Genomic DNA, 16,023 nt, shown 5'->3' with positions numbered 1-16,023 from the left:
AATCCACTCTAGCAAATATGACAGGAGCTCCACCTCCTTGAAATTAGCTAGTTTTATCCCACCTCTCCCATAGTAACCACACTAAAGTTATTTTTTAAAATGGTTGTTACTAAAGACTTAGGACATTGCTGAGCATATTAAAATCATAGAATCACAACAGCTTACAAACTAAAGGACAAACAATGGGGTCACTTGTTCAATATTTTGTGCATTCAGTTGCTTCCCCACTATTTATGTGACAGCTTACTTTCAATGTCCATTATTACTACTTCCCGTCATCCTAGGATGAACATAGAGTGATCAGTGTATAAGGGAAAATGCACCTTAAAAAAAAATCTATATTCTTATCATTGCCTAATTCATAATAAATACACAAACATCCCACCTACCCTCGGCATGTTCATGTCATCAATGAAGACCAAGAGACGCTTTCCCATGGGTGGTCCATAGGTAACTTTGGTTCGTTTCTCTACATTTGCCTCCAGGTTTCTTTGTACATTCATTGAGGTGGTACGAGATGAGAAGTTGATAGACAACAACAACTGAGTGATCAAGCAGACATATTTAAAAATTCTTAAAACGTCAACTAAAGTGAGCGATATTTAGAGAGAGAGCTCAGAAGAGGCAGGATATTTATTAAGCACTGAGCAAGATGGAATTTTTTTATTCGTTCATGGGATGTGGGCGTCGCTGGTGAGGCCGGCATTTATTGCCCATCCCTAATTGCCCTTGAGAAGGTGGTGGTGAGCCGCCTTCTTGAACCGCTGCAGTCCGTGTGGTGAAGGTTCTCCCACAGTGCTGTTAGGTAGGGTGTTCCAGGATTTTTACCCAGCGACGATGAAGGAACGGCCGATATATTTCCAAGTTGGGATGGTGTGTGACTTGGAGGGGAACGTGCAGGTGGTGTTGTTCCCATGTGCCTGCTGCCCTTGTCCTTCTAGGTGGTAGAGGTCGCGGGTTTGGGAGGTGCTGTCGAAGAAGCGTTGGCGAGTTACTTCTGTGCATCCTGTGGATGGTGCAGCTACAGTGCGCCAGTAGTGAAGGGAGTGAATGTTTAGGGTGGTGGATGGGGTGCGAATCAAGCGGGCTGCTTTGTCCTGGATGGTGTCGAGCTTCTTGAGTGTTGTTGGAGCTGCACTCATCCAGGCAAAGTGGAAAATATTCCATCACACTCCTGACTTGTGCCTTGTAGATGATGAACAGAATAGGTTCCCATCCACTACTGACCACAGGCTGAGACCCTGTTCTCACCTGTATCACCATGGCAAGTTGCCAAGAGCAGGCCACATACATCCCCCACAGGGATGGGATCGTCAGAGGGCCAGTTACCCTGTATACTCCTTCTGTAGCTCCTATTAACCAACTAGAGAGCTACATTAGCAGTGATTTGGGGTAGATGTCCCATCTGCTTCACCTGGAGACTTCAAGGAGGCAAAAGGAAAAGGAAATAATGAAATATCTTATTGAAAATAGATACGTACAAACTAACAGGATGAGAAGGCAGTAAATTACTGGTACATACATTAACGTCTGTGTTCAGATTCTTAAGAAAGTTCTGTGTTGTAGCAGTCTTGGAAGTACCAGATTCTCCCACAAGCAGTACAGGATGTTTAATTTTCACCATCTGTCCAAGTAGCCAATTGACACGCGTTGTATCAACAGTAGGAACTGGAAATGATTAAGCAAGGTTTTACTGTGGCACACCGTGTTGGTTTATTTCAATAGCTACATATATTAGCCACCACTGGAGGAAGGAATTACAGTGTGACAAATGGACATGGGAATTTATATAATGGGAATATAAAAATAAGGACTGAATGAATGACTTTAAAATGGTCATGGAATTACATCTGCATGTCCTGGTCCAATTCCCCCCATAATCTAAGCGCATGTCACCTGAAGACTACACCTGGGCAATGCCCCGGGGGATCGACAAGTCTAAAGTAAATTTGTTTATTCGTGTAAAAAAGAATCTCTATCCCAAAATACATAATTATACTTATCCTCTATAACCCAAAATGGAAAGTTTCTTTATACCATTAAATAATAAACCTTTTTGTGTTCATCAAGCAGCAAGTACTCCCAGGTCAGGTAGAGCGCAGTTAGCTGCAGACTAAAACTCCCCTCACTGTGCCCCAACAATGTGTCTCAGCCCCAACATCAGAACATCGATGTGGTGTTTTTCATTTCCCACACCAGTCATCCCTAGGCCTGTATGAGTATTGGTGATTAGTGATGAATTGGGGGCAGGTTTGTGCTGTAGGCTGATGCGCACCAGGAACTGGATTGAAGCTGCCCAAACTCGTTTTACACGACCCTGACAATCAGCTGACAGAATAGACTTTGATCCCATCATTCTGGGCCCTGTATTGAAAGTCCAGTATCTAACACACTGCACAGCCAGTCCCCTGATTTTAGAAGGCAAAAACTTACCAAGAATATCTAGAAATTTTACTTGAGGATCGTGGACATATTTGGGCACAAGCTTGACCCAGGGAATCCATTTCAGCTTCACACCATCAAAGTGAAAGTCATAAAGAGTTGGTAGATGGCCTACAACAAATACAAATACTCAATCTCATGAATATAACGTTACTGAATAATTAATATTAAAACCCACAGCTTCCTGGAGGTCCACTCACTAAGTCAACTGTGAAAGTAAAAATGGATCTTGCAAGAGGACATGTGCAAAGAAATGGAAACTTTGTTGGGGGACTTTAAGATGAAACACAACAAACAACTAACTACATTTGTTTTTTGATTTATAATAACAAGCAGGAATATATTTGTCACAGGTGTTAGGGGTCTGGAGGCCAGCCAGTCTCCCACTTTGCAGTTGATGACCTACACTTACAGTTAATTGCATCTTCAATTACTTCAGGTCTCTGAAATGCAAGCTTGTGTCCACCACCATAACATCGCCCGTCACCGCCCCTGCCTCAGCTCATCTGCTGCCGAAACCCTCATCCACACCTTTGTCACCTCCAGCCTTGAACATTCCAATGCTCTCCTGGCCGGCTTCCCATCTTCCACCCTCCATAAACTTGAGCTAATCCAGAATTCTATGCCGCACCAAGTCCCACTTACCCCCGTGCTCGCTGTCCCCCATCATCCCAAATTTAAAATTCTCATCCTCGTATTTAAATCCCTCCACGGCCTCGCCCCTCCCTATCTCTGTAACCCCCTCCAGCCCCTCGCCCCTCCCTATCTCTGTAACCTCCTCCAGCCCTAGAACCCTTCAAGAACTCTGCGTTCCTTTAATCTAGCCTTTAGTGCATCCTCCACTCTCTTCAGCTCACTACTGGGGCCAAACTTTCAGCTGTCTTGGCCCTATGATCTGGAATTCTCTTCCTAAATCTCTCCTCCTTCCTCTCCTCCATTAAGACCTTCCTTAAAAACCCCCATCTTTGACCAAGCTTTTAGTCACCCCTCCTAATGTCTCCTAATGTCTCCTTCCTTGACTCGGCATCAATATTTGTCTGATTACTCTCCTGTGTAGAGCCTTGGGACATTTTTCTAAGTTAAAGGTGATATATAAATGCAAGTTGTTGTTGTGTTTTTGGAGTTAGAGAGAATTTGTTGTCTGTCTTAGTCACAATTAAGGGATATCATGCCAGATGAAAACTCTATTCGGCTTTGTTTCAGGTCTGGTCGAGTAAACACTTTCCAAACAGTGAAGTGCCTGCTGTCCACTTCCCATCCACTTGAGTGATGGAACTAATTATTATGGTTACGGGCATGTTGAGAGAAAGAATTGAGGAATTCTTCAAATGAAATTGCTGAATATGGAAGGACTGCTTTGATCTGGGTTTGAAAACGCCTCTATGAAAAGAAGTGTAGCTGCCTTTCGCTGATCCGCAGTTCTCTTGCTTCAGATGTTTGTTTACATCTCACGGCAGTGAAACAGGGCTAGGTGAGCAGAAAAATGTGAAACAGGACTATGTGAGCAGAAACATGTTCACATCTCAACTCTTCGAAGGCTCAATTAAAAAGTTTCTGAAAATAACTCCAAGAGTTCAGAAAATATATTATTTTGGCTTTGAAAACAGTTTAAAGTATTATGTAAATCAAACACTCTGAATTAGGATCACAGGATGATGCAGCACAGAAGGAGGCCATTTGGCCCAGCATGCCTGTGCCGGTTGCCTGCTGTGTATCTTCTGCAATTAATTGACAGGTAAATAAATTTGATTACTAGTTTTAGCCTGAAATAAAATCTGCTGTGAAACAGCTCAGTAACAAGTGTAACCATTAACCCTATGGCACACATAAAAATGTATGCTTCAGATCACAGGAGACACTGCATTAGAAACTGCATTTTATTGAAATATGAATAAGTGGAGTTGTGAGAAAGCCTGAATTGAACAATTTCGTAACTTTAGGACTTACACTCCACTTCCTATAAAATTCCAAATTTATAGTAATCTTTACTTATTGAATGTAGAGAAAGCATAACATTTTTCTCCTTAAATTCCTAGTTATGTGATCTGAGAAGACAAAAATATTGGATGAGAAACCTACCGGGCAGTTCTCCTGGGCCAGCAAGGGCATTCGAGGCTTCAACCGTTGACATGCTGGCAAGACGTTTAACATACTCATCAAATTTTATCCTTCCATCCTCCAGAAGACAGGCTCCCAGAGAGCAGTACATGGCCTCAATAAAATAGCATTCTAGTACGTCAAAGTTATCCACATCTTTCTCCAGAAAAGAATCCAACATCCTAGCAAGCTGGGTGACCTGGAAAGCAATGATTCAAAACAAGGTTTAACCCCAGGACCCAGCGGCCTGTCTACAGCTTTAATTTCTATCTCATTTCTATTTTAGAATCTATTTCAGCAAAAATATTCTGGATGCCTTGCCATTTTTGTATGAAAAGGGCACCCAAGGGCAGAATAAAAATGCTCTGCCCTTGGCTTGCTTTTTTTACATCACTCAAATTCTCTCCAACCCGAGAGGAGGAACGGTGGGCCCGGAATTCCCTCAGGGCTCCATTCATTTTGCTGCCGTGCCTTCGGCAAGAGTTCAGCAGAAACCCCATGCACGTGCCTAAACATGGGTTCCGGCAAACGGCCAGTGGCGGAGCGGGAAAAGCCCCAAGGAAATTCACTGCCTTCATTTTTATCCCTTTGCCTACAGCTTCCTGGAGGTCCATTCACCAATTAAAGTCTGAAAGCAAAAACAGATCTGCTGGTGGATGAGTGCGACAAGATGGAGACCAAGAATTCTCCAACAGAAGAGACCTTTAATATTTTTGTTTTGTTGTATTAGCTGGAGGAAATATATTTAATTGAAAGGTATTCCTCTTTATATTGCTAATTACAAAATAAAATAATCGCCAACATTAATATCATAATACAGTCAGTTCAGGTCTCTTCTGAAACAATGCAAGACTCTGATTCTAGACCATTAGCTTGCTTTTATGATCAATCTTACACCTGACAGCAACTGGTTCCTCCAACTCCGTTCTTAAAAGGTTATCTATTCAATCAACCTTACGACAAACATTTCCCTTTAAATAGTTTGTCGTTGCGCCATCTTACCATATTCAGTTCTGTTTGAGGTATAATTGTTTTTAGCTTCTCCTCTTGCCTGCCTTCCACCATCCCCTCCAGAATCATCTCAATGATGTAAGGTATATATTTATTAAACAACTTGGGGAGGTCAGTCTGTTCTTGCTGAAGCAAACAGAAAGGATTAAAAGTTGTTTTTTTAAAGTTGTGAGATTTTAAACTTTCACATCTCATTATTGGCGTCCTTAACCTTTAACACATTACTCACCACACAGCTGCAAAAATTTCAGCCGACGGCCGTGGATATTAATACACTTTGTGAAAGAAAGAAAAGAAAGAACTTGCATTTATATAGTGTCTTTCACGACCGCAGGTCGTCCCAAAGCGCTTTGCAGCCAATTAAGCACTTTTGAAGAGTAGTCATTGCTGTAATGCAGGAAACACGGCACAATTTGCGCACAGCAAGGTCCCACAAACAACAATGTGATAATGACTGGTGGTGTTGATCGAGGGATAAATGTTGGCCAGGAACTCTCCTGCTCTTCTTCAAAATAGTGCCCTGGGATCTTTTACATCCACCTGAGAGGGCAGACGGGGCCTCAGTTTAACATCTCATTTGAAAGACGGCACCTCCGACAGTGCAGCACTCCCTCAGTACTGTACTGGAATGTCAACCTAGATTTTGTGCTCAAGTCTCTGAATCCACAACCTTCTGACTCAGAGGCGAGACTGCCACAACTGAGCCACGGCTGACACCTTCTACCTTTGGCATATACTTCAGTCCACAGAGAACTGCTGATTTCATTTAAGTCCATATTAATACATTGAAAATCAATCAATAAATATTCTATAATTTTTGCTGATTAAGACAAATACAATCACTAACCAAAGAACTGTTATAGGAATATTCTTTCTTTTAAAAATATTCGTATGTACCAATGTGAAAAAATCAGAGTTTATATTTTAGTTATATTAGAGATTTCAAAAGGAACTTAGAAAAAAATTAGCAAAAGTGAAATTGCACTTTAATAAAGATAATCAAAAATGTCTATTTTGAAGTTTTAAAAAGGTAACAATTTAATTTCTTTGTTAATCATATAAACCATTCGGAAAATTGCAAATTGCAGTTAAATAAAAGCCACAGTTTGTTTATCGTAGACTTCCCACAGTCTGATATTTGAAGCTGACTGGAAAATAAATTCACACCTTGCTTGTCCTCTCGTTGGTCCACTTGTCCCAGAAGGGTCTGTATCGCAAGTTCTTGGGATCCACATACACCATCCCACAGCGAGACACGGTGGCTGGAGAGGCATACTGTAAATCTCCAACCTACACAACCCACAAAGAAACAAAGATCAGACTCAGCACACATATATCAAGAAGAGACAGACAATGGCTTCATAACTAATGACTGTTCAGCAGTTCACTATTAAGTTCCCATTTTTACCCACGCTATAATTCTGAGAGTGATTCTGCAGCAAAAGTGCAGCATAGCACCTTGGTCATCTCAAACTGTTGACAGCAATTCCATATGAGAAGTGAACCATTTTTCTTCACACTGGGCACAGTATAGCTGCGAGTATCCCCAAACTAGTGAACCCTGTAATCCATACTGCACATCTTTAGATCATTTAGTAGGTGTGCACTAGAGGCAGTGATTTTGGCAGGCTCCACTCCCAGCACAAAGCCTGGCTGGTGGCAAACTTGTTGCAGAGATAAGGCTACAACACTATAACCCAATTTTCAGACCTGCGCTCACAGTTAGCAAGACTCCTCACTGGGACTGGAGCCTGACTAAAATACCTCTACTGTTTAAGCTTTGAAAATCATTTAGCTCTCCTTCTGGTCACGCAGTATATAATACAACAAAATCAGCTGTTAGAATTTTTTTTCCACCTAACAATTAATTATTTTGATTTTGGACAACCTGTAAGTTGCAGCAGCAGAATGATGGACTTCCAAAGAGAGAGCCAAAGTTAAAAAGTACTCCATGCTGAGAACAGACTTATTTGCACTTAAAACAGACTGTTCTTGTCAAATGAACTTTCCCAACCAGGCAACAAGAAGAAGCTAGATGAATCATTCCAACTTGCTAAGCTTCATTTGGGGAGTGACACTGGCTGAGGTCATGAGACTGTACAGACTCCAGAACCCTCATCCTCCCACTCCACTCTCTCAGGGCTTATGGTGGCAGAGAGGCACCATGAGGGGAAGCAACGTAAAAATTATGGATAAAACATTTCACAGCATGGAAACACAATGGGCCCGATATTAGGAGGGCGGCGGGTTGGCAGCGGGGGGTCAACGAGGTGCATGGGTAACGCGCCCAGTGAAATCGGGGTGCTCCGCACGCGATCGCAGCTTGATTGAAGGTTCTTACCTTTGCTTCTGGGTTTCGCGCTGGAAAGCTGCGCAGCGGGCGGACTGCGCATGCGCAGCATAGGCTGTCAGCTGGAGGAGCCCTATTTAAAGGGGCAGTCCTCCACTGACTGATGCTGCAGAAAATAGGCAAAATTACAGCATGGAGCAGCCCAGGGGGAAGGCTGCTCCCAGGTTTAATGATGCCTCACTCCAGGTCTTATTCGATGGGGTGAGGAGGAGGGGGAGGACAGAGATCTTCCCCCCGGCAGGCGGGAGGAAGTGGCCTGCCTCTGCCACCAAGAAGGCCTGGCTCGAGGTGGCAGAGGAGGTCACCTGCACCACTAACATATCGCCCACCTGCATACAGTGCAGGAGGCGCTGCAATGACCTAAGTAGGTCAGCCGAAGTGAGTACACTTACTCATTCCCCTACACTCCGTCTGCCACATCACCGCCCCCACCCCACATCTCCTTCAGCACTGCCAACACTACTCTGTCACATCACCCCTTATACCCACTCAAACCTCATCCTCATCTTACCTGCACTTACTCACCTCGCCAGTACTCATCCCACCACTACCACTCAACCCAATCCTCATATAATCTCATGGCTCTATCTCATACTCACCCTCTCATGCATCTCTTTCACAGTCAGCCTCACTCAATCTGCCACTACCTGTGCTGCAGCCACAGGGCATGCATCACATATGTGCAGTAGGAAGCGTAAGGCAAACGTGTCGTGAGCATGAAGGGGATGCACAAGGGTGTTTGAGGGTTTGTCATGGTTTTTACTTATATTTAATTTCTGATCAACTCACATTACATATTATATTGTCACCACTACTGCCACGTCTTTGCAAATCTTGTCTGGTTTGTGCAATAATGCTCTTTCCTGATGATCACCATGAAGACCCACAACTGATGCCACCCATTGTGTCACTGCAGAGTGGGTGTAGGTGTATTTGCAGGGCTCTTTTGTGCAGACGACCGAGAGACGTCGGCGATGTCCCCGGTGGCACCCTGGAAGGATGCGAAGGAGAAGTTGTTGAGGGCAGTGGTGACTTTGACAGCAACAGGTAAGAAGATGGTGCTCGGGCCAACCGGGAGCAGCTCGGCATGAAGGAGGCTCCAGATGTCCACGACTACATGTCGAGTGACTCTGAGCCTCCGTGTGCACTGCTGCTCAGAGAGGTCCAGGAAGTTGAGCCTCGGTCTGTAGACCCTGTGGCGAGGGTAGTGCCTTCTGCGACGCATCTCTCTCTGCCATTGCCTTCCCTCCTGCTGTGCAGGTGGATGTGTCACAGCACTGTGTTGTGGAGCTCCACGTGTCAGAGGTGGACGGCGTGGCCGGCGAGGCTGGTGATGCTGTTCGTCCTCCGAGGAAGTCATGACTGCAGCTATGGTGGCCCCCATCCGGAAGATGTACATCTGAGGGGGTCCACAAGGTAGGTAAATATGTCTGGACACCGGGGTAAGAGTGCAAGTTGGTGAATTTTATTGTTAGGAGGAGGGTGGTGGAGGCCAAACTTTGTCCAAGGTGACAGAGTGGCCTCCTGCAATGAGTGGGGGTCTCCCCCCCACCTGTCAAATGGACCTTTGCAGCTGCCACAGGCTGATGGCTGCAACACGTCCATTTGAACTGGGAGTGTTTCCCCCAGTACGGGAAACAGTCCCAGTTGATCTGAAAATCCCACCCCTCCTAAAATATCATGTCAATCAGGTCTGTAAACGACCTGAAGTACCTGGTTAATTACTTCAAGTGGCATCCCGCTGGCTTTAATTGCCGGCGGGAGTCCCATATGCGGGGGCTGCGCACACATGTCAGCGCGTCACTGGGGAACCCGGAAGTGGGCGGGTTGGAGTCGGGCTCCAGACCCGCCCCGGGAATCCCCGATTTTTGCAGCCCCCCCGCCACGAACGCACCCTCTCGGGGGTGCGAAAATCGAGCCCAATATTTGTAGAACACACTTTTCATTTAGAAACTGAAATTTGTTCAAAGGGGACTGTATGCATGAAGGACGTCATTTTTATAAATCTAATCAGGTAAGTAATTGTGAAGAATATCATCATTTCAGTGTCACCAATTACTATAATTCAAATTTATTAAGTGCAATTATGTTGTGTATCACATATTCAGATGATAGTATTAGCAGGGAATTGATCAGCAAATTTGATAGTGTACAGTCCTTTCATATCTGGGAGTTCAGTTCACATCCAGCCTGGATGTAAAGTGTCTCCTTCCTCTAACAGTTGCATGAAATGAGTTTGGTTGCACTCAACCTAGTTCCTAATACACAAGAGTCACACATTGAACTGTCTACAAATTAGCACTAAATTGCAGATGGGACATGATAAGGCAAATGGCATTTTAGGATTTTTGTACAAGGGGCTGAAGTATAAGAGTAAGGAGGTCTTGCTGCAATTATATAGGGCCCTGGTGAGACCACACCTGGAGTACTGTGGACAAGTTTGGTCTCCTTACCTAAGAAAGGATATACTTGCCTTAGAGGGGGTGCATGAAGGTTCACCACACTGATTCCTGGGATGAGAGGGTTGTCCTATGAGGAGAGATTGAGTAGAAAGGGCCTTACTCTGGAGTTTAGAAGAATGAGAGGTGATCTCATTGAAACGTTTAAAATTCTTAGAGGGCTTGTCAGGGTAGATGCTGAGAGGTTGTTTCCTCTGGCTTAAGAGTTTAGAACTAGGGGTCATAGTCTCAAGATAAGGGGTCAGCCATTTAGGACCAAGATGAGGAAACATTTCTTTACTCAGAGGGTTGTGAATCTTTGGAATTCTTTACCCCAGAGGGTTGTGTTGCTCAGTCGTTCAGTATATTCAAGACTAAGATCGATAGATATTTGGACACTAAAGGAATTAAGGGATATGGGATAGGGCGGGAAAGTGGAGTTGAGGTCGAAGATCAGCCATGATCTTATTGAATGGTGGAGTAGACTCGAGGGGCAATATGACCTACTCCTGTTCCTATTTCTTATGGTCTTACAATAATATTCATACTGTTACAGTAGCAAAAGCTCTACTTAATTTGCAAAGAGTAAACAAAATTTTAGCCTGCATCAGAGCTGCTATGTACCTGAACTGCAGGTGCTTGCTGCAGAGAACATATGGCAGTAATTGTATCGCTGTTTCTCAGCGACGGTGCAGAGCCTGTCTGGATATAGGAACATAGGAACAGGAGTAGGCCATTCAGCCCCTCGTGCCTGCTCCGCCATTTGAAAAGATCATGGCTGATCTGTGATCTAACTCCATATACCTGCCTTTGGCCCATATCCCTTAATACCTTTGATTGCCAAAAAGCTATCTATCTCAGATTTAAATTTAGCAATTGAGCTAGTATCAATTGCCGTTTGTGGAAGAGTGTGTCAGAGATAGCTACAATGTAGTGACCCTGATTCTGTGCCATGTAATTTCAATTTCAGTCCTTGGAAGCCTGAAGCAGAAAAAGGTTCTCCTTCCTAGCACTGATTTCCCAAATGAGCATAGAGACCCACAGAAAATTCTGAAAAAAATATTGCCAGAGCAGTACCTCAAAAAGCATTGCACAGTGTGCCTGGAGCCTAATCCGTTCACCGTTTGCCAGGGTCAGCAACTTGTTGTCATCCATAACAGAGTTCATGTTCTCGACCCAGAGTGCATCAACATCTCCATCAAATAAAATATACCTGCAAGATACACAGATACACTCCAAACAATAAGACAATCATTGTAACTTGCCACATTTGTGGATAAATGAAATGATTAAAGATCTATAATGTTCCAGTAAGTTTTGGGACAGGCATATTTTAAACAACAACTTGTAATTATATAGCATTTGTACCCTAAAAACTGCCGCAAAGAGAAAAAAATAAAATAGATATGGAACAGATGTCAAGCTTTAATGGGAGAGTTGGGAGAGGTGACTGATTGAAAAGATAGATTTTGAGCAGATTCTTAAAGGTGGAGAGAGAAGTAATGGGGTAGGGGAGTTTAGGGAGAGAGTTCCGGAGAGTATGGCCAATGTTGGGAGGAAGGAAAGGATCGATGCACAATAGGTCAAAGTCCAGGAGAGGATACAAGGTTGGAGGAAGTTTCAAGATAAGGCAGGGTGGCACTTAGGAGGCATTTGAAGACATGGACCATGATTTTAACTTCAATTTGTTGGGTGATTGGAAGCCAGTGCAAGTCACCAAGGACTTAGTGCTGGACAGGATAAGAGTGGCTGAATTTTGGGCAATTTTATGGAAGCTGCAGGACGGGTAGTCAGCAAGCAGGATACTGGAGAAATTGACCTAGAAATTGGATCTTGCAATCAGGCGAAGGAGGGCGCGATTCCGGTTCCGCACATGCTGCTCTCGCCTGATGAGGCCGGTGGCAAGGACCATGAGAAATTGGTCTTACGGCTTCAGGGTCTAGACAGAGTAGATAGAGAGAAACTGTTCCCATTGGTAGAAGGGTCAAAACCATAAGACCATAAGAGATAGGAGCAGGAGTAGGCCATTCGGCCCCTCGAGCCTGCTCTGCCATTCAATTCCACTTTCCCGCCTTTTCCCCATATCCTTTGACTCCCTTGCTGATCAAAAATTTGTCTAACCCAGCCTTGAATGTATTCAATGACTCGGCCTCCAAAGCTTTTTGGGGTAAAGAATTCCAAAGATTCACGACCCTCTGGGAGAAGAAATTCCTCCTCATTTCTGTCTTAAACGGGCGACCCCTTATTCTGAGACTATGCCCCCTAGTTTTAGATTCCCCCATGGGGGGTAACATCCTCTCAGCATCTACCCTGTCGAGTCCCCTCAGAATCTTGTAAGTTTCAATAAGATCTCTCATTCTTCTAAACTCCAAAGAGTATAGACCCAACCTGTTCAATCTTTCCTCACAAGACAACCCTTCCATACCCGGAATCAACCTAGTGAACCTTCTCTGAACTGCCTCCAATGCAAGTATGTCCTTCCTTAAATAAGGGCACCAGAATTGTACGCAGTACTCCAGGTGTGGTCTCACCAGCACCCTGTACAGTTGTAGCATGACTTCCCTGCTTTTATACTCCATCCCCCTAGAAATAAAGGCCAATATTCCATTTGCCTTCTGGATTACCTGCTGCACCTGTATGTTGACTTTTTGTGTTTCATGTACGAGGACACCCAGATCCCTCTGTACCGCAGCATTTTGTAGTATTTCTCCATTCAAATAATATTTTGCTTTTTTATTTTTCCTCCCAAAGTGGATGACTTCACATTTTCCCACATTATATTCCATCTGCCAAATTTTTGCCCATTCGCTTAACCTGTCAATATCCTTTTGCAGACACTGTGTCCTCATCGCAACTTGCTTTTCCACCTATCTTTGTATCAGCAGCAAATTTGGCCACAAGACACTCTGTTCCTTCATCCAAGTCATGGATATATATTGTAAATAGTTGAGGCCCCTGCACTGAGCCCTGCAGCACCCCACTAGTTACAGATTGCCATTTTGAAAATGACCCTTTTATCCTGACTCTGTTTTCTGTTAGTTAGCCAATCCTCTATCCATGCCAGTATATTACCCCCAACACCATGAGCTCTTATCTTGTGCAGTAATCTTTTAGGTGGCACCTTATCGAATGCCTTTTGGAAATCCAAATATACTGCATCCATTAGTTCCCCTTTATCTACCCTGCCCGTTACTTCCTCAGAGAACTCGAATAAGTTTGTCAGACATGATTTCCCCTTCATAAACCGATGTTGATTCTCCTTGATTGTATTATGAGTCTCTAAATGTCCTGCTACTATTTCCTTAATAATGGATTCTAGCATTTTCCCAATGACAGATGTTAGGCTACCTGGTCTATAGTTACCTGCTTTCTGTCTCACTCCCTTCTTGAATAGGGGTGTTACGTTTGAGGTTTTCCAATCCGCTGGGACCTTTCCAGAATCTAGTGAATTCTGGAAGATTACAACCAGTGCATCCACTATCTCTGTGGCCACTTCCTTTAAGACCCTCGGATGCAAGCCATCAGGTCCAGGGGACTTGTCAGCCTTTAGACCCATTAGTTTACCAAGTACTTTTTCTCTAGTGATAGTGATTGTTTTTAGTTCCTCCCTCCCCTTTGCCCCTTGATTTTCTACTATTATTGGTATATTATTAGTGTCTTCTACCGTGAAGACAGATACAAAATATCTGTTGAATTCCTCTGCCATTTCCTTGTTTTCCATTATCATTTCCCCAGTCTCATCCTCTAAGGGACCAATGTTTACTTTAGCTACCCTCTTCCTTTTTATATACTTGTAGAAGCTTTTACTGTCAGTTTTTATATTTCTTGCTAGTTTACTCTCATAATTTATTTTCTCCCCCTTTATTATTCTTTTAGTCATCCTTTGCTGGTTTTTAAAGTTTTCCCAATCTTCGGGCTTACCAGTAAGCTTTGCCATGTTGTACGCTTTTTCTTTTAACCTGATACCATCCTTTACTTCCTTCGTTAGCCATGGTTGGTTCACCCTTTTTGTGGAGTCTTTCCTCCTCACAGGGATATATTTTTGTTGCAAGTCATAAAATATCTTTTTAAATGTTTGCCACTGCTTATCCACCATCATACCATCTAATCTGTTTACCCAGTTCACTTTAGCCAATTCCGCCCTCATTCCTTTATAATTGCCCTTATTTAAGTTTAATACAGTAGTTTCAGACCCAAGATCCTCGCTCTCAAACTGCTGGTCAAGGACCAAAGGACGTAGATTTAAAGTGATAGACAAAAAAACCAAAGGCGACATGAGGAAAAACGTTTTTACACAGCAAGTGGTTAGGATCTGGAATGCACTGCCTGAGGGGGTGGTGGAGGCAGAGTCAATCATGGCCTTTGAAAGGGAACTGGATAAGTACTTGAAAGGAAAAATTTGTAGGACTACGGAGATAGGGCGGGGGAGTGGGACTAGCTGGATTGCTCTTGCATAGAGCCGGCATGGACTCGATGGGCCGAATGGCCTCTTTCCGTGCTGTAACCTTTCTATGATTCTATGATTCAATGATTTGTTTATTACCAGCGAGCTGCAGGCATTAGTCACGGTCCCAGGGGGTACCAAGGTCGGCCGAGGTCATAAGCAGAGTCTGAGGGAGGGAGGCAATCAGGAAGGGGGCGAACGCAGCCGGCCACCTTAATGTGGAACCGGGAAAAACAGGATAAAAACAGCAGTAAGTAAAAAAAAAAATTAAAACTTACCTTTCTGTAGTCAGCCTCTGTCAGTCCCTTTAAGGATCGCTGATTTGGTTGCCAAGCGCCTGAGAATACTGCCTGCAGCATGGACAGCGCATACTGCGGTCAGTCGCTAACAAATTTTGCAAAAGGGTCTCAAACAGGCATTATGTCACCGATTTGAATATGCAAAGGACTAACGCCCTGGACATCTATGCAGGAGCATTTACCAATATGGCGAGCAGTGCACTCCGACACAGAACGAGCACGCACGCCGCCAGCAATATTGGATGCTTAGGGACTCATTTTACACCTGTAAAACGGGTAGGACACCATTTAATTTCTAGGCCACTGGGTCTAGGGGTAACAAAAGTGTGGATGCGGGTTTCAATTACAGTGAAGCTGAGTTAGGGTGTGGGGGTGGACGATTGGATAGGGGGAAGTAAGCATGTTTTAGTTATAGTTAGAAGCTCAGCTCTGAGTCAAATAGGACACCAAGGTCTTACACAGTCAGGTTCAGCAGGAAGGAGGATAGAGTCTGGGGTATGGGAGAACGAAAGCAATGGATTGTTCTGATGGAAGAAATTTGAATTCATCCATGACTTGACATTGGACAGATGTTATTGTGTGTGATACTACACAGTATAATCTTATCCTTATCAAATCATTTCATAATCAATCTCCTTAAGAGGCACAACTTTGTTTCATTTCTGCTTATACATTCCTAGTACTTTCTTACCCCATGTGCAGTTTACATAATGGAGAAGGCAAACATTTTGAAGATAAGTGCCTCGGGTGAAAACTTCACCAGCAGATTGTAAATGATGCAAAATGTTTGAAATCTGTATTTTGTACAAGAAGAACTGTATCATATATTAACACAAAGGACTGACCAATATAATACTATTCCTTAAAACCACTTCTGCAACTCAAGTGTACATTTTTAATCCATCTGCCATTGGAAACAGGAAAAAATGAATGGGTAAGTTC

At 43.7% G+C, this 16,023-nt stretch overlaps 1 protein-coding gene across 2 annotated transcripts in view; it reads right to left on the bottom strand.

Annotated features, from left to right (window-relative positions):
• Positions 1 to 16,023, bottom strand: part of dnah10 (dynein axonemal heavy chain 10) — a 248,394-nt gene that overhangs the window by 111,072 nt on the left and 121,299 nt on the right. For both annotated transcript variants that reach the window (XR_010967225.1, XM_068006240.1), the window contains exons 40-46: positions 11,416 to 11,551; positions 6,718 to 6,840; positions 5,542 to 5,676; positions 4,522 to 4,738; positions 2,434 to 2,553; positions 1,523 to 1,668; positions 390 to 542 (exon numbers count right to left, since the gene is read on the bottom strand). Coding sequence is in view for 1 of the 2 variants with exons in the window: in XM_068006240.1 (XP_067862341.1) it covers positions 390 to 542; positions 1,523 to 1,668; positions 2,434 to 2,553; positions 4,522 to 4,738; positions 5,542 to 5,676; positions 6,718 to 6,840; positions 11,416 to 11,551 (1,030 nt within the window). In the remaining variant the exon portion in view is untranslated. The remainder of the gene's footprint in view (positions 1 to 389; positions 543 to 1,522; positions 1,669 to 2,433; positions 2,554 to 4,521; positions 4,739 to 5,541; positions 5,677 to 6,717; positions 6,841 to 11,415; positions 11,552 to 16,023) is intronic.

Source organism: Heptranchias perlo, chromosome 25, assembly GCF_035084215.1.
Source record: "Heptranchias perlo isolate sHepPer1 chromosome 25, sHepPer1.hap1, whole genome shotgun sequence".
Taxonomy (NCBI): domain Eukaryota; kingdom Metazoa; phylum Chordata; class Chondrichthyes; order Hexanchiformes; family Hexanchidae; genus Heptranchias; species Heptranchias perlo.
This window is presented reverse-complemented; position numbering and strand designations above follow the sequence as displayed.